The 23,101-nt window shown below is 28.0% G+C and overlaps 3 protein-coding genes across 3 annotated transcripts; all 3 read left to right on the forward strand.

Annotated features, from left to right (window-relative positions):
- Positions 1 to 2,236: 2,236 nt before the first annotated feature.
- Positions 2,237 to 3,595, forward strand: LOC126554741 (zinc finger MYM-type protein 1-like). Its single transcript, XM_050209778.1, has one exon. It carries the CDS (start codon positions 2,237 to 2,239, stop codon positions 3,593 to 3,595), a length of 1,359 nt encoding a protein of 452 aa, XP_050065735.1.
- Positions 3,596 to 5,679: 2,084 nt separating this feature from the next.
- Positions 5,680 to 7,710, forward strand: LOC126554742 (uncharacterized). The gene is made up of 6 exons (XM_050209779.1): positions 5,680 to 5,796; positions 5,877 to 6,038; positions 6,097 to 6,183; positions 6,909 to 7,041; positions 7,117 to 7,278; positions 7,367 to 7,710. Exons 1-6 carry the CDS (start codon positions 5,680 to 5,682, stop codon positions 7,708 to 7,710), a joined length of 1,005 nt encoding a protein of 334 aa, XP_050065736.1.
- Positions 7,711 to 14,240: 6,530 nt separating this feature from the next.
- LOC126554740 (transcription factor Adf-1-like) lies at positions 14,241 to 15,908 on the forward strand. Its single transcript, XM_050209777.1, has 2 exons — positions 14,241 to 14,379; positions 15,535 to 15,908. Exons 1-2 carry the CDS (start codon positions 14,241 to 14,243, stop codon positions 15,906 to 15,908), a joined length of 513 nt encoding a protein of 170 aa, XP_050065734.1.
- Positions 15,909 to 23,101: the final 7,193 nt, after the last annotated feature.

Raw genomic sequence — 23,101 nt, forward strand, 5'->3', positions numbered from 1 at the left:
GCATTCCATTTTTATTTCGTCATCGAGTGGTAACTGGTAGTGTTGTACTGTTGTGCCTGTTTATTATTTTGTGACTTAGTATAATTCATTAGTCTTCGTTTTTATATCGGTTTTTATTAATCCATAATTATACATTAATTCAAAATGAATAAGTGTGTAAATTGTGGACGTATTCGTGACAAAAATTTCAATTTTACAAACTGGAAACGACATACAGATTCATGTACAGAAAAATCAAAAAATAAACGACAGTCCAACAATTTGGATACACTACATTTTTTCACAAAAAAAACAAAGATAACCGGAGGTAAGATTTTATATACAATTTTAACTAGAGCGCATCTAGAGTCTAGAGTGCGTATATGCATTTGCATATTTATTCTGGTTGATCGAAGGTTTAGTATGCTAAGTTTCATAACGATTTAAACCATAAAAGTTTTTTGGCGCATACTCGTATTTTGCATGTTTCGACATTAAACCATTTTATTTGAATATGCCATCTCATCCATTTTGGATATTAATCGGCTTATAATTTTTTTCTTATAGGTACATTAATACTATCATTACTATCCAAAAAACTTATTGTTTTTATACTTAGGTTGAGTTAGGTATACTTATTATTAAATTTTCAGGAAAAATGATCAGTGATAGTAATAATGTTGCGTTACCTACATCAAATATTGACAACCAAGTAGATGCTCAAACAGGTAAGAATTATTGCAGTTTAAATCATTTATATCAGTTAAAATGGGTTAATTACTTTTTAATATTTTAACTATTTTTATAATAAACAAATTTCAAATAACTTTTTAATTGAACATAGAGTTTTTAAATTTAAATTGTATATTATAAATGTAATTAAATACATGATGCATTTTATTAAATTATTGTTAAATTTTCAGGAAAAATGGTCAGTGATAGTAATGCTGCGTTACCTACATCAAATATTGACAACCAAGTAGATGCCCAAACAGGTAAGAATCATTGCAGTTTAAATGGTTATTACATTGTGTCACAGTTTAATTAATTTTTAGGAAAAATGGTATTGAGAAAACTGTCTCTCGATTTCCAATCAATATAGATACTCAATAAATCATAAGCATAATTCTTAATTGCTGATTTAATATATTTGTATATATTATACAATATTTTTTACTATTTTGTATTATTTATAAATAACTATTGGCTACTTTGTTTTACAGATTTTAGTAATATCCAAGATGCTATTTTGTTCACGGAAAGAAGTCAATTTAAAAATGATCCTGCTAATTTTGTTAAATTAAAAAATTTAACTCCCGAAATTAACAACCTAATATTGAATCTAGGACCATGTCAACCGTTTCAAAATGACCTTCCTGAAAATAAATTTCCTAAAGATAAATATAAATGTAGTTTTAAGGAAACATATTACTTAAGAATTTTACCTGACAATACCAAAATTAAACGGGATTGGTTATCTTATTCCCCTAGTGAAGATAAGATATATTGTTTGCATTGTTTCTTATTTGGAACAAATTTACACAACAGTACTCAAAAAACTTGGACAAAAAATGGTTTTAATACATGGAAAAATATTACACACGCACTTCAAACTCATGAGAATACCCCCGATCATATTACTTGTTCTATCAAACTGAAATTAAAAAAGGCATCTGCTCCTATATTACCGGAACTACACCAAACACGTAACATTCAAATATCAATGAACCGTCAAATTGTTTCAGAGTTAATTGACATAGTTCTATTTCTTGCTCGTCATAATTTAGCATTTCGGGGTCATCAAGAAAAATGGACAACTAATTCATCAATGGGAAATTTTAAAGATTTAATTGTACTCATGGCCAAAAATTCAACTTTACTTTCAGATCATATTTCCAAAGTACAAACTCAAGGTCGCCACGTGACATCATTCATTTCTTGGCAGCGCCAGAATCAAATAATTGAAGCCATTTATATAAATATTTTTAAAAAAATTTGTCAAGACTTAAGTAACTCGCGCATGTTTAGTATTGCAATTGATACTACATTTGACATTTCCAGAAAAGAACAGGTATCATTTGTTGCCAGGTATTCAAATGAAATTACTGGATCTGTGCACGAAAGAATCATTGCTGTTAACGAGTCTCCCTCTACAACTGGTGAAGATTTATATAATTTGTTTGTGACAGTTATGGGCAAAGGTAGTATTGATTAGAAAACAAACTTAGTAGGCCAGTCTTATGATGGGGCTAGTAATATGAGCGGAAACTATAAAGGACTTCAATCACGTATTCGGGAGTTGAATCCTCAGGCTGTATTTATATGGTGTCATGCCCATCGGTTCAACTTAGTTGTTAAGGATGCTGTATCTTCAAGTTGTAACGCCGTTGATATGTTCGGCAACTTAGAATCTTTATATGCATTTCTATGGTGTTCAAAAAAAAGGGCTGCCATTTTTCGTGTAAATCAACTGAAGAGTAATTCAGAAAAAAATGAAAAAAATCAAATTCATGCAATACAACGAATAAGTACAACAAGATGGGGGTCACACTCAGCTTCTCTTAATGTAGTTTTAAAATTTCACGATGCTGTAATAATAACATTGAAAACTATTAGATCTAGTGAAGGACCAAGTGATGCTAGGGTTGGCGCTGCTGCAAGTGGATTAATCGATTATTTTTCTTCCTACCGTTTCCTACTTGTTGCCATGTTGTTTCAAAAAGTTTTTTTTATTGTAGCTCCTATAAATAAACAGTTGCAAGCACATGACTCTGATATACTTATTGCGACTCAATTGATTAAAAATACCAAATTAGATACAGATAATCTTAGAAGTAGAGGTGTCGCTGAAATAAAACGTGCTGCTGATGATTTCGCTAAGAACAGTAAAATAGAATTTGAAGATTTGAAAGCACCAAGAAAGAAACGTGTACCAAGAAATGCAGGTGAAAAGTGTATTGATGAACCACTTGATAACCCTTTGGATAATTTTAAAGTTAATACTTACTATGTTGTGTGTGATACTATAATATCAGAGCTATGCCAACGATTTGGTGATTCCGATGGCCTATTAAAGGATATATCTCTATTGTCATCAAAAAGATTAAGAGAAGTTGGCAAAAATCCAAATCTTATTCCAAATGATGCTTTTATTGAAGTTTGTTCAGTGTATACAAATTACCTGGATCACTCTCTTTTAATAGAAGAGTATCAACAATTTGTTAGAAACTATGAAGAAATTGAAAGTACAAGACAATTACCAAAAACGTTTCGCTCATTAGATTTATGTAATGAATATAATGATGATGAATTTTCGCAATTAGATTTGAACTTGGAAGATGAATATGAAGACACAGAGAATATCAATCAAGATGACGTATCAAGTAAACCAAAAAATATGGCTACGGTTCTTGAATTATTTCAGCTGTTTTGTTCCGCTAATTTAAATGCAGTATTTCCTACATTATATATGCTATTCAAAATATGTGTGACTTTGCCGGTTAGTAGCTGTAGCGTGGAAAGAAGTTTTTCAAAGCTTAAACTTCTGAAAACTAAACTAAGATCTACTATGTTAGAGTCCAGATTAGAACATTTGATGATTATTAATTGTGAATAAGACATTACAATTGACAAAGAAAATGTGATACAAACACTTTGTACCTTTAGTTCATCTCTTTCAAAATCCCTTGTATACTAATACTAAATTGAAGAAATACATTGATCTCTATCAAAACAAAATGTTATTTGATTAAATATTTATTTAGTTTTATTTACTAATAGTTTACTCATATATAAATTATAATCTGTATAAATTTATTGCTTTGTTAATTGTTTTGAAAATCTATTAAAAGTGAAGTCATTGTATTTGTGTTCTTAAATTTTAACTAATTTATTTTGTAAATCACTATATTTCAAATAAATTACAAAGTTTTGATTGTATGGGGGTGTGGGGGCGTAGCCCCACGGGTTTGGTTGAAATAATTTTGGTGGGTGGTACCTTGTAAAAATAAATTTGACAATAGTACTTTTTTTAGAGCTCGGCGCCACTGATGAAAACACAGGTTCTTTAATATTATTATTATTATATTAATTTCCCCTTTAATATCATATACATTTGCTGTTGTTTCTTTTATTTGTTTGTTTCCCTATTTTACTATTATTATTAAATCTGTGCTACGTGACATAGTAATTTGTAATTTAAATAATATACCTAATGATATCACCTTAGATCAAGGATATCACTGATAAATGATAACATACCGCAGTTGTTTCATTGGTTAATAACATAGTATATTTCAACCGTGGTTAATAACATGTTAGCATAGGTTAACCATAAAAATAATATATTATATTTTGAATTTTCCCGATTAGTATCATTCCGCAATAAAATTTTCATATGTATACCAATCCTGTAAAGAAATTAATTAAAGAAATTTTGTCCTGAAAAGTACGGATCCTCACAAATATTAATCCCAAAAAATTGTATCCCATACATTATCATACATTCATTAAAGTTATTTCTTGATAAAATCTGTCCCTAATAGTACGGGTCCCGGTAATTATTATACTGTTTTGTATGCGGGCCCCCCATAGACTTATATAAGTCTATTTTGATACCGTTCAACGCGTCACGTGTGGGAATTTTCGTATTGACGTTAACGAATCATTATTATTTATTTCATAGTATCAGTTAATATAATGTATATATATAGTATTATATTATTATTGTGTACCATACTCGCATTGTAGTAAATATATACGTATACCTACTATACCTATAATAAATACCATCCTGTATCTAAATACCTACATTTTATTTAGAGTCATATAATATTTATTATACTATAATATATAGTTGGGATGGAATTATCAAAATAAAAATCAAGAATTGCAGCAGTTTATATACGCCTAAACTCCATCTAATAATAACTATATAGTTTCGCATTTTCTTATGTGATTATTGCGGTACAAAATATGTCCTGATTCAATATAATAATAACGGCCAGTAACCAAAAAATATAATATACATATAGTGACGGCAAACATTTTATATTAGTTATTATAATATAATATATATATATATATATTAATTAAGTACTTACCTATATAAAATATATTTGTTAAGATGATAACTAAACGATTTAAATATGTTTCACAAAATATATATTTGTTAAGATGATAACTAAACGTTTTAAATATATTTCACAATATATATATTTTTTGAGATGATAACTAAATGTTTTAAATATATTTCACAAAATATATATTTTTCAAGATGATAACTAAACGTTTCAAAAATATTTCAAATAATATATATTTTTAAAGATACTTAGGGCCGGTTGCATTAAGACCAGTCTGTAAATGTTTTAACGGACCTGTAACTTAATCAATCATTAACTCGTTAACGGCTTGTAAAAAAAAAATGAGTTGCATAAAAGATTATTATTATTTTGTATTTTATTGATAACCATAACTACCAAATAAATTATACCACATTTAATTTGATTACAATGATTGCTGATTATATTATCAAGTGTAAATTAATAATTTATAAATATTTTCGAAAAATATTCAAACATCGTGTATACTGTACCATTTTCTGTGCTAATATTTTTCGTTTTTACAATATCACTATATATTACTATATTATTATATAATAATATTATATTAAACGGCACGTCGTGTGTTTATTCGTTGATGATGGCTACGGGCGCTTCGGCTATCAAACGTTTGAGAAATAAAAACTTTACCGAAAAAGAAAAGGAAATGTTAATGGAATTAATAATTTCTCATAAGAACGTAATTGAAAATATTAAGGTATGTGTTTGACTGGTAACCTTATAGTTAATTATAAATTACAATGTGATAATCATACTAAAAATGAATATGCATTTTAGACTGATTCTATTAACATAAAGAGGAAAACCCAGTCGTGGAAGTATATAACTTGTCAGTACAATAACAAGAACTCAGAAACTAGAAAAAGAACAGTAACTAAATTAAAAAATGTTTATGATATGGCAAAGAGACGAGCCAAAAAAGAACTGAGTTCTGATAAAGTAAATTTTTATTTTATATAAATTATATTTAAAATAACCACTACTGTTTTAAACATAGGTTTCAATGTATAAATGTATGAAAGATATCACTGATGAAGACCAATTAGTAATTGTAGATTTAGTACAGTCATGCCGTTCAGAAGTAGTAAGTAGTAAATAGTAAATAGTAATTATTAAATGCAAAACAATATCACAGGAACTTTTATTTTCTATAAACAAATTATGTAAATAAAAACAGATAAGTTATAAGTATCTGCTAAACAATTTGGTAACTTACATAAAAACTCTAATCCAATTATAAATACCTGAATAAATGCAGAAATAAAATGAGCAACTTTTTAATGATACCTAATACCTATTATGAATGAAAATAATAATCAAAATTTGGTAATCTTTAGGAGATAATAAAATAACTTAACAAAAAACATAAAATATATTAACTAAAAACATAGAATTTTAACAATTTAATTACTAGGTTGATCTAAAAATGTCAATATCATGCAACATATTATATCTATTATGTTTTGGGAATTAATTGTATATTCCTTATGTAGGTATGTTCAGCATTGCTAAATTGCTTGATCCATCATTAATCTGAAATAAGTTTTAAAATTACGCAAAGCAGTTGATTATAATGTTTCATGTTTACTTAGTTAAATAGTCGTCCGTATCAACTAGATGAAGTATGGTCAAATATTACAGAAACATACAATCTTCATCAAACATCTGGTTTTAAAACAGTTGATGAAATCAAGCAAATTCATGAAAATTTGAACAAAACGACAAAAAAATAAAATAAAAATTATGTATTCCTTAATTTGGTTTGTAATATTAAAATAAAATAATAATTATGGTATTTAATAAATGCAGGTTGAAAGATATAAAACTGGGGGTGGAATGTACTCAAAAACTATGTCAGGTGTCAGTGAACAGGTTTTGGGAATTATAGGTGACCGAATAGAACCTCTTGTGAATCCACACGACAATGATTTTAGCTATACAGGTTGAATATTGGCTATTATTATAATTTACATAGACTAAATTGAAAATATAACTTTTGTTAAACAACTAATTTTAGAACTGATAGAAAACCATAATACAGACAATTTCAAAAATATCCAGGATGACAATTATAGTATGGATAATGTAGAAGTTGTTACTTTCGACAATGAAGAAATGGATGAGTTTAATGTTTCTTTAGAAGACTTAACATATGCTGGTACTCAACAAATCAACTGGGGTAAGCAATTACATAATAGTTATAGGTAACATAAACACAGATATTAGTTATGTCTTATGTCTATGTTCATTTATAAATTATCCTTTAGGTAAGATTTTATCAAACGAAAAATGCGAAACAGTTACATCAAATGCAAGTGTTATGCTAAAATCAAAACCATCCAACACTATTCCAGATCAAACATCAGCAAAAAAAAATAGTAAAAATGTAACTGCTCCTAAAGGACAATATCATTCAACACAAAAAACCGTTTGTGAAGGGTTACAAGAGTTAAAAAAAAAAAGAACGAATAAAGTGGAAGCTAAAAATGAGTTTTTGTCAGAGTTGCAAGATATAAAAATGAAAAAAGCAAAATTAGAACTTCAAGCGGCTGAAATAACAATTAAAATACTAGATACTGAACTTGCAACTAAACAAATGGAAATGGATTAAAAAAAAAAACAATTACAACTACAAGAAGACATTTTGCATTTAGAAAAAGAAAAATTTGCAAATAACTAATTATTTTGTAGTAGGTACATATTTAGAACAAACATTATACAGCTATATTAAGAAATGTAATAATATGTCTTTCAAGGGTTGACAACTTTAAACAGTGAGTTTATTATGTGTATTATTAATTATTATTATTATTTTATATATTTTATAAAATGACCATCTCTAGTGGGAAAATAAAGACTGGTATGTCCAATTACTTATTTGGATTCATTTATTATTTAATTTTATGTTTCAAAGTTTAGAAATAATTTTTATGTTTTATATTTTTTGTGTTATTTGTCTTTAGAAATACAAAGATGTTTATTGTTATTACAAGGAAATATTGTAATTCAGTTATTATTTAATAATAAAAAAAAAATACATATAAATATTGTACATTTGTATGTTGTAGACAATACATGTGACGTCCTCTTAATATTATTTCTATTCATGAAAATACAGTGTCAATTAATGTTCTGCCTTTAATGTTCCCAGTTTGGGGAACAAGAACGACAGGAACTTGTTGACGCAAATCATCAATTAAGAGAGTTTCGTCTACAGGTAGAGGATCATTTGATTTGATAAGCATATTATGCAATACTGCTGTAGCTATAATAGTTACAAGAGTAGTTGGGATTTGAGTTCGAATTCCAACAGATAGCACAGGAAACCGCCTTTTCCAAACACCGAATGTTCTTTCGATGACATTTCTTGTGCCGATTTGTGCTTTCTAAAAATATGATAATATCTTATTGCCAGTCTTGTTAAGAATACTTTTCAAATATAATCAGAATAGTTATTTAAATACTTGGTGTACTTTGTGTTTAAAATACGTTTTCAAATACTTTCTTTTAAAACCTAATTTATAAATTCTCAGAAGTTAGATCCATTATAAAATCATATTTTAGAAACAAAATTTAAATAGTACATTCTGAAATATTGGTAATTAGAATTTGGAGTAGACTAGAAAGAAAAAAGTATTTAGTATAGTAAAAATAGAAATAAAAAGTATTTTATGAGTATTTAAAATATTATATTAGTCAAAAAATATTTAAAAGTATTTGAAATATAAAAAAAAGTATTCAAATACAAGTATTCAAATACTTTTAAATACTGCAGTTATTGCTTTGTACAGGGCAACACATATTGTAGCTGTTTTATGAAATTATCATATGGTTTTTTACTTGATATTGTACTTCTGCTTCAGTAGTAGGGTTGGAAAGAGGTTTAATCATATAATTGCGACATGCATAACCTCCATCTCCCACAAGCATCTTCAAATTCATTATTCTCCAATTGAGCTCTAATAAAGAATTGTCAATTATTGTTGAGTCGTGGATTGAACCAGGCCATCTAATAATGTTTGTATATCAATAGAAAATAAAATAATATCAATAATAATTAATAAGTGACTAGTTTTTTGCATTAAATTATCACTAACTGAGCCACAATATTTGTGAACAGCAAATTACTGTTGCATACGGCTTGGACGTTAATAGAAAAATAGCCTTTCCTATTGCGGAATCTTTCTCCAATATTTTTATTGGGAGATTGGATTCTGATATGTGTACAATCTATTGCTCCAATAACTTTAGGAAATTGGCGCATTTTATGGAAATTTTAATAGACTAATTTTCTGTCAGCTTCTGTTTTTGGCATTTGAATGTATTTTGGTTTAAGTGACGCTATACATGTAGACACTTTTTTTATGATACGACACACTGTTGATTTGTGGATTCGTATATGGTCTCCCAGAACTGCCTAAAATTTGACATATATATTTTTATATATACAATAGTTAAAAATGCTTCATCGGGGGCATACATAAAAATCTAAAATATTCACCTGAAAAGCACCAGTTGCATAATATCTAAGCGTAATCAAAAGCTGCAATATTAGTGACAGTGACATATTGCGTTGTGTATTTTGACATAAATCATCTTGAACCATGTCCAGTAATTTAATCAACATTGTTTTAGACAACCTGATAACATTACTCGAGTATGAAAATAGAGACATTTATTTGTGTTTACCCATTTTTAGAGTCTTGTAAAGTATTCAAATAAAACTATCTGAAACACCTTAATTCTCAATTATTAAAATACAAAATAAACATTCTTTACAAGACTGCATTTTTAGACCAAATATCCGGTCTAAATGGAGGGCATTACCATCTATTATATGGGAAAATAGTAAAAACAAATATTTTATAAGTAGGTACCTAAATCGCTGCTTAAAATCTATATCATCATATTCTGTAAATGGATTGGATCTATCACGAAAAAAACGTGGTCTTGGTAACACACGAAGCACCTCAATAACAAAATCATCATCACTCGATGAATCAGAATCAGATAAAGACATATTTTATGAGTGTTATAGTAAAAAGTAAAAGAACAATATATTTTTTGAATGTGTATTTTATTAATACTATATTTATAATAAATAAAAATGTGGCTGATAAGAAATTTTAATATTTCTTATCACTAGGGCAAAGGACTTGTAGCATTTGCATATTTGTTTTACACAGTCACAAAAATAGCAGAGTACGAAATAAATACGTTTCATGCTTTCATAAGCTAGTTTTGAAATTTTATTTTGCATACAAATGCATATTTAGTCTTTTTTGTTTTGTTTTTAGGGCATATTTTACACTTTTATACGCTATTTTATACTTTTTAAGACATATTTTAACTTAATTCAATTTTTCCACATCGACATTTTATTTCAAATAATACAGTCAAAATGTTCGGAGAAAATTTTATTATTTAAATTTTTGTTGTTATATGGTTTTTGACTGTCCGTGGGCACATATTTTTCATAGAAGCGTTTTGCAGAGAATCGCCGATATACCAATAATATTAGTTTGCTGTAATTAATTTTATTAATAGATAGATGACAATATTATAACGTCGTCCACTAACATACGACATCGCTGCTTACTGAGCAGTGTGCGCACCATGCGGGCTTTTATTCGATAAGGATTTATTTTAAAAACGTTTCTAGAAACGACAATAATCAATATTTTAGTATATTTAGTCTCAGTCACTAGTTAGTTCTGCGGAATGTACATTCGTGTAAATTTATTTGAATATTTTTATTTGTAATAAAATGCCGAAAGTAAAAGCCTTTAAGTAGTCGGTTAAAAACGTTTTGTGTCTGAGTTTGGTGCCTGTACATTTTCGACCGACGGTAAAGTCCTGTACTGTAAGTATTGTGACGTTAAAATAGGAAGTGAAAAACGATTTAATGTTACGCAACACATTAATACAGACAAACACAAAAAATCAATCATGCGTAAAGAAAAAAACCAAAATGTATATGAATGGGAAAAGTACAACAATGGTGAGTAATTCTAAAATCATCTTTCAATAAAGACTTATGTTCTGCGATGCTATCAGCCAACATACCTCTTAATAAGCTAGGTAACATTCAATTTAAACAATTTTTGGAAAAATATACGGGGAAAAAAAATTCCGGCCATTACTACTCTACGCAAAGGCTATGTCGATGAAATTTATTCTGAAACTATGAATAAATTAGAAATGCTATCACTGGTAAAAAGATTTGGGTATCGATAGATGAGACCACCGACTCATTAGGCCGATACATCGCAAATGTAGTAATCGGTACTCTTGAAACCGATGGTCCAGGCCAGACATTTTTATTGAATTCCGAAGTACTGACCAAAGCTAATCATTCGACTATTGCGAAATTATTTGATAATTCAATGCATCTATTGTGGCCAGAAGAAGTGCGTTACGACGACGTTCTATTGTTTTTAAGTGATGCGGCGCCTTATATGGTGAAATCCGGGAAGTCAATTCAAGTATTTTATCCTAAAGTTATTCACGTTACTTGTATTGTGCACGGGCTTCATCTTATTGCTGAAAAAATTCGTCAAATTATTGCAAAGTCGATAAGATCATCGCAAATGTCAAAAAAGTATTTTTGAAGGCGCCTTATCGTGTTGCAATATTTAAAGACAAAGCGCCCATATTCCACTACCCACCAGCACCTATTTTAACAAGATGGGGACGTGGATAAGAGCCGCTGTTATTACTGTGAATACCTTGAAATTATTAAATCTATTGTCGACGCTTTGGATAAAGAAGACGCTATTTCTATTGCAAATCACAAAAGTATTTTCTGAAGCAAGCCTTGCAGCCAATTTAGTATTTATCAAGTCACATTTTGGTTTTTACCTGATACAATACCAGTCTTGAAACAAAAAATATTTACTTAGTCATGCAATCGATGCAGTGCAAAATGTTAATTTGAAATTGAGTCAAGTCCCTGGTCCAATTGGAAAAATTGTTAAAGAAAAGATGAATGATGTTCTGAAAAAAAATATTGGATATCAAAGTTTAATTCGAATTTCAAAATTTTAAAATGGTGAAGAAATTTCAATGGACGAACTCCCCGAAAATTTAAGCACAAACGATTGATCTACTTTAAATACGCTCCAGTTAACTCTGTCGAGGTTGAAAGGTCATTCCATGTTCAAAGTTCTTTTGGCAGACAACCGACAATCTTTTCAGTTTGAAAATTTAAAAAAACATTTGATCGTTCAATGCAATTTTCAAGGTAAAAGTTTATTAACATTAATTAAATATGTATCAGCTAAATTATTTTTACTAAATCATGGATTTTATTTTTTTTATAGTGCCAGAAGAAGAGTAGAAAAATTAGAAAAATGTATTTTGTTTATTTGGCTATTTTATAAAATATTTAAATTATGTAATTATTTTGACTATTTTTAAATCTATTTTTTTATTAACACTTAAAATAAAAAAGCTAAAAAAATTTAAATGCATATTTTAGTGCATATTGGGGTTTTTAAGTGCATATGTGCTTGCATATTCAGAGCTTTTTTAGAGCTATAAGTCCTCTGCCCTACTTATCACCATATTTAACGGATCGTTAAAAGTTATCGAACCAAATCGGACCCTATAGTTTACAGGTCCAATAGCCGATAATTTACAGACCCGTTAACGTTAACAGTCGTTCAAGCAACACCCAATTTTTTTAACGGATCGTTAGTGTGTTAACAGCTCTGTAAATCGCTAATGAACGTTTATGCAACCCACCCATAGAAAAATACTAAAGACATTTACTTAAAAATATTTTTGATAATACAATCATAAAATGTTTTTAAATTATTAAAAATATTTAATGTTTTTTTTAATATCTTACAAATGCTGTGTGGGTAAATACATATATTATGTTTGGGAATTATTAAGAACACAATATCATAGACACGGAAAATACGTATATAATAATAAGATGCAATTGCCACAATATATATATATATATATATGTATGTGGTAAGACATAATGTACCTAATTAAAAAAATATATAAAAAAAATAAAAAAATTCCAATGTATGGTACTACACACAGCACAATAATTTTTTAACATGTGATATAAGTATACAATATAATTTAGTTGTACAAAACGTATGAATATATATAATATAAAAATGAAAAAATGAAAAAAAATAGGTACGTGTTGTATGAGATTTAAGAATGTTTTACGGTGCGTAAAAAACAATTTTTATACGTAATAAACATTAAAATCATTTAACAAAGTAGATATACAACGATGTATAACATAAATAGGTAAAGCAATGTCTACGAGATAATGAAATTTTGAATTTGAAAAACATATAAACCATTTGACATAACAGTATGAGTGTTTCAAGAGTACGTTGCTTTGAGAAACGTTATATTAAATAGACAATTAATGTAAGCTTTCTTACACACGAATTATACAAATCTAATATTACAACTGATTTAAACGAAAAATTCGTCGCAGCACAGACAGAAATGGTTTAAGTGTTTGAGATTCGGCGTCTGTTTTCAACTCAAACTGTAGTCGATAAGATTAGGCGTTAGGATTCTGTGATAGGTTAGGCCGGTTAGGGTGACCGCACACTGGTAAAGCAAAACTGCTTTAAAGCGACTAAGTCGCTTTATTATGACTAATAAAAATAAAACCTTTATACTTTATGGAAAAACACGCACACTGATAAAGTGTAGTCAAAACAAAACATTTTTGTCTTCAGTCATGACTAATATTGTTTTATTGAAATAGAACGTGCGCTATTTTCATTATTTTCATTATAATCATTATCAAGCAGTCACTGGAGAATTATATCAAAATTATGCCAAATATTATTTATTTATGCTAAATCGTCTACAATATAAAGGTATTATACATTATATATTATATATTATACATTATACACTATATCTACTTTATTTTTAAGTAATAATTTGTGAAAAAAATATAAATATCTATAACATTTGTACAAACTAAATATTTTAACTATAATATAATAGATATAATAGTTCAAAATATGTTAGCATATTTATAAGCATTATTTTATTTTATTCTGGGATTTCCACAAAAAGTTTTTCGAGCAGTGAAAATATCTATGATTGCACATTATTTATTCAATAGGATTATAATGTCGATTGAGCATGAAAATGAACATAGAAGATTTAATATCATTAGTCCAAGAACGTCAGTGTCTTTATGATTACAAACACAAAAATTATAGCAACAGAAACATACAGGAGCAATTGTGGAAAGAAATATCGGATATTCTAAAAATACCAGGTCTTTAATTTCTATTATAATATTATGTTATTATTAAAATTATTATAATATGTTATTTTTATATTTTTTTATTTCTACTCTACATAATCACGATAGTAATAATAATATAATAATTAAGTAGGTACTTAAAACAGTTATTAATTGATCAATTCTTTATTATTTAATAATTTTACTATACAGTGTATATATTTTGCCAGGATACAGAACCTTTATTTGAATTAAAATATTCTGTAAATTTATTTCGAAATGATTTGATTGCTGCTGTGAAGATCTATTATTAGAAGATCTAATTCTCTGATATCTTGTTCATTATATCATTCTGTTCTTGAGAATTTATAAATTCTTGAATATCAATACAATGTTGCTCTCTCGTCATAATTAAGTTATGTAATACACAATAGCTTTTACAATTTGGGTAGCTTTTTCTGGGCCAACCACAATTTTGTTTTCCAACGCTTTAAATTTCTAACCATAATTCCGAATGCGCATTCTACTATTCGTCTTGTCTTGCCCGGGACTGTCGATAGTAAAAATACGTTTTTCGTTTGTTAAGTTCCTACGCGGAAAAAGGTCTCATCAGGCATGGTAATAAAGGGTATGCTTCATCCCCAACAAACACAAAAGGATATTCTTCATTGATGTCATTATGAATTTTTCTTGGTGGTGGCAAATTTAATTCATTGTGTAACATTTCACCAAAACTAGATTCTTTAAATATTCCACTGTCACTGGACCGCCATAATCCCCAACATCGATTGTTATAAATTTTGCGTGAACATCAACCACTGCTTGAAGCACAATTGAGTGAAAACCTTTATAATTAAAATACTCGGAACCAGCACATGGTGGACATTGAATAGCAATGTTGCTTACCATCAATTGCTCTGTGCAATTAGGAAAATTCCAAATTTTATTGAACTCATTTGAAATTTTATCCAGTCTCTTCTCTAGCGTTGGCAAATAAATGGGTGATAATAATTCCATATAGCAATACATACTTCATTAGTTATCAATCCTATTGTCGTAACACCTAGGCGAAATGGGTAATCGCTCTCCCGTTGCCAAATAACTAAAAACATTAAAAAAATCAAATAAAACAAAATATTAATACAAATTTGTATTGTAATTAGTATCCAATTTGTTGATCAATTACAGCTAATGAATGCAAGGCAAAATGGACCACGCTTCGAAATTCATTTTCAAGGCAGCTGCGTGAACAAAAAAAATTGCCATCTGGGTCCGGAGCATCATCAAGAAAAAGAAAATGGTATTTGTTTGATAATATGTTGTTTCTCTCTGATTACGTGTTGCAACACAAAAAAATGGAAAGGAATTTGAATAGCTCCCATATAGATAACATAGAAAACGATAGTTTCGTTGAAGAACCTATAGTGCCAGATGCTGAACAAAATTTAGAAACAGTTGAACAAGAAGTGATTTCACAAACAATAGTTAATGAAGATGCAGAAAATGAAAAATCTAGTAATGAACCATTATTTAAAAACCAAGAACAAACCGAAAAATGTTAGCCAGTGAAAGAGTGGTGGAACCAATGTTGGAATTTCTAAAGACAAGAACTCAACCAAAAAAAAATAATGAGGATACACCCGAACTTTCTTTTTTTAAAAGTATTATTCCAGATTTTTTAAAATTAAATGATAAAAATCAACGTCGATTCAAAAAAATTGTATTAAATACCATTGATCAGCTTCTCGACAGTCAAGAAACGTCGTATGAAATGCCAAGATACAATAATGCGCCACATTCTAATATTATACCTAATTTATCACCAGATCAGCAGTTAAATGCAAATCAACAACCGCAGCAATTTAATGCAATTCAGTACATTGCGAGTTCTCCAGATTTTTCCTCGTCGGATAGTTCAAGTTCTTATATTTTGCATTAATACAGTTGATTTTCATTATAATAAATTATCATTTTTAGTATTGTTAAAAATTAAGTATAATTAAGTATAACCTTATTAAGTGTTAACTCATTTTATTATAATAATATTATAACAATAAAAAGTAATACGTTCAAGAGAATTCGCAAGTCTAAAAGAATTATTTTTATACTACCTGCTATTTAAATTCTGAGTGGAGCGAAAAAATGAAAATGTAAAAAAAGTTGGACAAGGGGTACCGCTGCTGTTCAGTAGTTGTCAAGCATGTCGTTGTAATGGATATGTATATTTTAATTCAATGATAAATCATTGTATAACGATTTTTTTTTTTAAAAAACATCATTGTAAAATTAATACATTATTTCGCTATGCTCCGCTCAGAATCTAATATCTAATTATTTAGAATGTATTATTAACTTACCTCAATGTCACCAATAATTTCTCTTCTGGAGTGATACTTTTTCTGAAATTAGTATCAGGTTTTCGAATTTCATCATTAAGTATTTCTAGAATATAATCAAACAGTGCCGTAGACATTAATTTTATATGGGGGGGGGTTTATTATAATAATAACATGTTATAGTAAATTAAGAAAATTAACAACATTATTATATTTTATATCTTTATTTTAGTGTCTTATAAGTTATAAGTTATAATATCAGATCTATTTTTCTTTTTTTTTTTGCTAGTTCGTCCAGTACTTCTTCTGGCGTTATTTCGATATTTCGATAGTAGCTTAAGAGCACCAATCCATTTAAACGATCCTATTTAGAGTAGTGTTTAATTAATAAAATGAAATAAATATATATTATTATAACATACTTCTTTAATGCTATTTCTAAGATAGGTCTTTACTCTTTTCAAACTGGAAAAAGTTCTTTCAGGCGTGGCAGTAGACACTGGCAGTGTGCACAAAATTTTTAACAGTGTAAATATATTTGGGAAAATGATAGGATCACAATGCTTAATAGCATCTCATGCATTTGATGTAATCACTTCATCACTACCAACTGCTACACACTTGCCCTTTTGTTTCCAAATTTGTAGCTCACAGATTGCTGTAGTCAAATCAATTTGTGGTAGATAAAAAGAAACCAGAGCCTCAAAATCTGTATGATCCGAATTAGTGTCATCAAACAAACACTGAAAACCTGAAATATTGTTTTGATTGTTTAGAATTAAAATATATAAGAAATTAATCATTGATATAGTTTTCGATACTTATACCTTTGAAAATATTTTGGTGAGCCAAGAATCTTTCATTTAATTGATATATAAAAGATTCGATGAAAGGGATACATATAGAGACCCGATAATAATCTTCAGGATCATCACTTGATATTATATAGTTAGAACGGTGTTTTTGACGGTTTGCTAACCGTTTGACTGATATTTCAAAGTCTAACATCTCAGCCAATCTCTATTTAAAAATATAATTATAGTTAAAAAAATGAACATTAAAATTGAATTTAAGGCATTCATTACTTGAGCTTCTTTGAAAATTTTTTTTAATTCATGATCTACATTTTCCCTTAAATGTCAAGAACCTTGATACTGATATTGGCCAACTGATCATTCTCTCAAATCTATGTTTTTTTTTTTGCAGCTGTTTACATAGTGGCAAACCAAATGAAAATAAAACCTATTCAACAAAAATAAAATTCAAACTATATAATTTAATTGTGATTATTAAGTAGAATTTAATATATAGGAAGGAAAAATTAATACTTTTATAACTTGAAGAGCCACAATAAATTCCGAATCAATTGCATTTAATAACATGCTTGCATCAGTACTTGTACCACTACCATCATTCCATTCAGATATTTATTTAGTGCAGTAACAACACAAGGGAATAACTCAATAAAATCATTGATGGCGTCATATCTTTGTACCCACCTTGTCATACACAGACGTTTTAAAGATTTTACATTAGGTTGCCAATCACCATTATTGATAACTCTAAAAGTTCGTGATTTCGTTTGGGGAAATTAAAAAACAATAATATTTTTCAACAATTCGAGGCAATTCCTAATCGATGGAATATTACATGCAGATGACACTGCTAAGTTGAGCGAGTGTGCAGCACAATGGACGTATAAAGCTTTAGGATGCTTAGAGCGTATAACTGTTTGAGCTCCTTTAAAACGACCAGCCATATTTGCTGCATCATCGTACCCTTGGCCAAATAAAAAATCACAATCTACCCCACATGAATTTAGCCCTAAAAGTTAAATCATACTATATTATTTTATTTATTTATTTTAATTATAAATATAGAACTATTCATATAAATATATAATATATAGGTAGAACTTACCATTGAGAATTGCTGATGCCAAATCATTTCCAGTTAAGCTACTAATTTCATAAAATTTTAAAAAATCCTCATTTATTTCAATATTAGAACCAGTGCCACTTAAGTAGCGTACACATATTGTCAATTGTTCTGATACCGACACATCTGTGGTTTCATCAGCCATCACCGAAAAGCATTGAGACTTATTAACTTTATCAACCAGTTTTTTTGTTAAAATATCTCCACAAATGTTAATTATCTCGTTTTGAATTTGGGGACTTAAATACTTATTTCTTGTATCTGACTCAAGGTGTGACTTTAATGACTCAATATCTTTTGTCTTATATTTTAAAATTATATTTTAATTATATTTTAAAATTACCTTCATTATGAGTTGACGCTAAAAAATAAAATAAGTAACACACGCTACACAGTAATTATAATTTTATTTTGATAGGTAACTTACTTTTAAAATTAATTGGACCAAAATCATTACTACCTCTTAAGGGAATTTCTTGGTATCCACATAGTAAGATACATTCTATAATTGGAATCAGTCTTTCTCTATTTTGTTTTTATATTTTTTTACTCTAAATATTAAATATTTATGAAAAGCCAAAAATTTAAAAACTGAGGTAATAAAATATTATACATTATTATTTCTAATTATCTAACCTGTCATCATCTAAGGCATTAATTATTGATGGTTTTTTGTTGCTATAAATGTTCAAAAACCCTTCTGCTTTTACAACAGACAGTTTATGATAGTCATAATTCGAATGGTCATTAAACACCTATAACATTTTAAAATGATATATTTAGAAAATAAAATTAATTAATTTAATGATTGCACCCTAACTTCTTTAGCTTTTTTACAATTTTGAAAGCTGTTAGAGTAAGAGCTCCTAATTTTTGTTGGCCAACACCACCAGTTGTAGCAAATACCATGCAAACTTGCAAAAAGCACCTTCTTGTAACTCCGAATAAACCAACCAGTTATAAGTAGTAAACCATTTAAACTGAAATTTAAGTTTTCTTTTTTATTTTGCTCTGTTATTGGAAATGCATACGTGGTAGGAGGAATCCACAGTTTCACAAGAATCTATTAAAGGTTATTAATATAGAAAGAAAATTAAAATCATTAAAAATAAAAATAATATATTCTGAATAGTAATTAGTTTATCACTTACTAAGTGTTTTTGCTCATCAGTCAAACTGCAGTTTACAAATAATGCAACATCATTATTTCGAGGTTCAATAACCTTTGAAAAAGCTAAATTATTAGGCAACATGCACAAGCTATTAAGCTACAAACTATGGCTTATGGCTAAATAAAATCATATTGTTTTATCTATACAATTTTATATTATACCTATAACTATTTTATTGGCGTATCAACACATCCTCCAAAAAATGGTAAATGTGTTAAAATAAAAATAACTACAATATTTAATAATTTAGTAACAATAACTTACTTGATTTCGATCGGTGTTTTGAGCACTAGATAACTCAGAAACAGGATGAGTTTGAGTAACAATTTCACTGCTAGCACCTCTAACGTTGGTAACTCGAGTGAAATAATTTGTTATTGCACGCTTTTTGGTTTTTTCGTTAGGATTACTTAAATTCTCCATTTTGTTTATTTTATTTCAACCGAGTTAGAAAAATTCAACACGGTTTTAACTTTTAAAGTTTTAACTATAATACTGATAATACCTAATTAATATGTTATCTTAAATTGCAGTATTATCAACATGAACATATAATAAGATTATCAATAATTATCACAGTAACAAAACGGTTATGGTAATGGTGATTTGTCAGTGCGACCATTAAACGATACACAAAATACCTTACTTATAACCGATAACAAATAATTAAAACAAATAATTTTTTTTTAAATATATAAGATATATTAGTAGTTTTAAATATTTGAAATAAATTTATAAACTTTCCAAGGGGGGGGGGGGTTTGAACCCCCTAAACCCCCCCCCGTGTCTACGGCCCTGAATCAAACGTGTCGGTACTCATTCGTGTAAAATTTCTAAATTTACATTAGTCATTTCGAAGTTCATGAATAAAACATTTAATTGTATTGTTTTCAGTTCGTTTCAAGTTCAAAGGATGAACCCAAAGTTTTTTTTTATTTTCTTCCTGTTCAATTTCTCTAAAAGAAACCATAAAATAGGAATAGCAACGTCCTCCTCATCGGACGACATTTTGACGACTACTTGATATACTTTGATTTGACTAACTATGTTTTATCTAGTGTGCGACAACAATGCTTTATTATGACTAAAAGCAAAATGACTAAATATGACTTACATTTCTTCAGTTAATTTTGCTTTACCAGTGTGCGGTCACCCTTAGGCGCAGGCACTGAGATAAATAAGAATATACTGGAGCGCGGACTATGATGTAAAAACGGGCCGACGTATTTTTCGTTACCCCCACTCCTGTATGGCAAGAAATTGAATTTCCATACCAATAACATTGAAAGACTACACATTTTAACTTGACACAACTCTGGGATAAATGGTCGTATTACGTGAACTTTGGTATCAAAATTTTTGTTTTTATGTGTACTTCAAACTTGTATTTACAAAAATAAAAATAAATACTCTGAACAATATTTTTATTAAAAACAAATTGTCCACGCTGTAGTATACATAGTATAATACTCGTCACGCGATACCATATTATAATTTATATTATTTATAATTATAATGAATCTTGAAAAGAAAAGCCCAGTACCAACTAAATACATTTTTTTAGATTCTGAAAGAAGTGATGAATGTATTGATTTTACAATGATGTGTGTTTTTTTTTTTTTTGTGTCTGTGTACAGCATAACTAGTCGAAATAATGCTCCAATTTCAAACTATGGGGGTGGTTTCCAATGTAAAAGTGAATATCCTTGGTGCATTATACAGGTAAAAAGTTAACATTTTCCAACAGTTTTCAAAAAAATCGGGAAAAACAAAAAAAAAAAATATGACGGAAAAACGGCAATTTTTACGCAAAACCAGTTTTCGATCAAATCGATTTTTTTTTTATAGTTGTAATTCAAAAACTAATCACTGAAAATACTTGAAATTTTCACCAAATTTTAATGTCAGTGGTACCTGTATATAGTTAAATTTTCAAAAAATTTTGACTTTTTTTGAGTTATTTATAGACCACTGAAATTTTCGATTTTTTTGAGAAATTTTTTTTAAAGTGTCGATAAAAATTTTTGGATGACCAAAAAGTTTTGTAAATTTAATACAAGGTTCCTTATGAGTTGTTTTTATTGTAGCTAAAAAAAAATTAAAAATCGTTAGTTACAATTTTTTTTTATAAGCGTTTATCCATAAACGCTAATAAATAAATAAACCATAAACCATCGATTTAAGGTTCTCCATAAATTTTTCTTCAAATATCTGTAAAAAAAACTCTACCGGATTCAGACAAAAAATTTTTATGAGTGTTTGAAATTTAAATTTTTACAAAACCACATTAAATAACGGTTTAGCCTCAAACGATTTTTGATATTTGTTATTATTCAAAAAGTATATGTCGTAGATACTTGAAAATTTTACCAGTTATTTAGATTGGCATTCTCTTTACATGATTTAATTTTCAAAATATTTTGAGTTTTTTTGAGCTATTTATAGACAACTGAAATTTTCAATTTTTCTGAAAATTTTTTTTTGAAGTGTCGATAAAATTTTTTTAGCCCTATCAAAATACTTGAAAATTTTATACAAAGTTCCTCATATGTTTTCTTAGTGATTAAAAAGTTATAAGAATAGGCACAATTTTTTTTTATTAGCATTTGAAGTTCAAATTTTGACGAAAATTCGTCAAAATCATGAATATTTGCAAATTATTTTGTAGTTCAAAATTCATAAAATTGTTTGTATTTATATTTAACGTTTAAAAATTCAACACTAAGTTTTCCATAAGTTTGCTTCAAAAAGCTATAAAGAAAATTTTAAGGAAAATGTTTTGGGCGTTTGAGTTAGGTAAATTTTTATGAAATCGGAATATTTGTTTAAAATAGAATATATGACAATATTTAATTATAATATTTCTAGACTGGCAATCATCTCCGTTCAGAATCGTTTTTCGTATACAATGATACCTATCATTGCATTCAAATTTAATCTACCCTAGTCCGAGGTCCACCCCACCCCAAATGTACAGCAGAGCGGTACCCACTTGCCGACTTTTTTAATTTTATAATGTACCTTTTACATTACTTTACAATTTAATTATGTAACACTTTTTTGACATAGGTATTTATAATATATTATATAAAATATTCGTTTAATAATTTGTAAATACTTTTCTATCATAATAATATTTAATAAAATAATACACCAAATATTTTAAAACTATAGGTATAAAATATACATTTGAGTACCTTTCTATAAGGATTAATCATAATAAAAATAACATAAAATAAAATAGATGTCATTTGTATAATTTTAAAAATGTTTAAAGGTGGTAAAAAATTTCAAATAATTGAAATAAAT

The sequence above is a fragment of the Aphis gossypii genome, unplaced genomic scaffold (assembly GCF_020184175.1).
Source record: "Aphis gossypii isolate Hap1 unplaced genomic scaffold, ASM2018417v2 Contig00587, whole genome shotgun sequence".
In the NCBI taxonomy this organism is placed as follows: domain Eukaryota; kingdom Metazoa; phylum Arthropoda; class Insecta; order Hemiptera; family Aphididae; genus Aphis; species Aphis gossypii.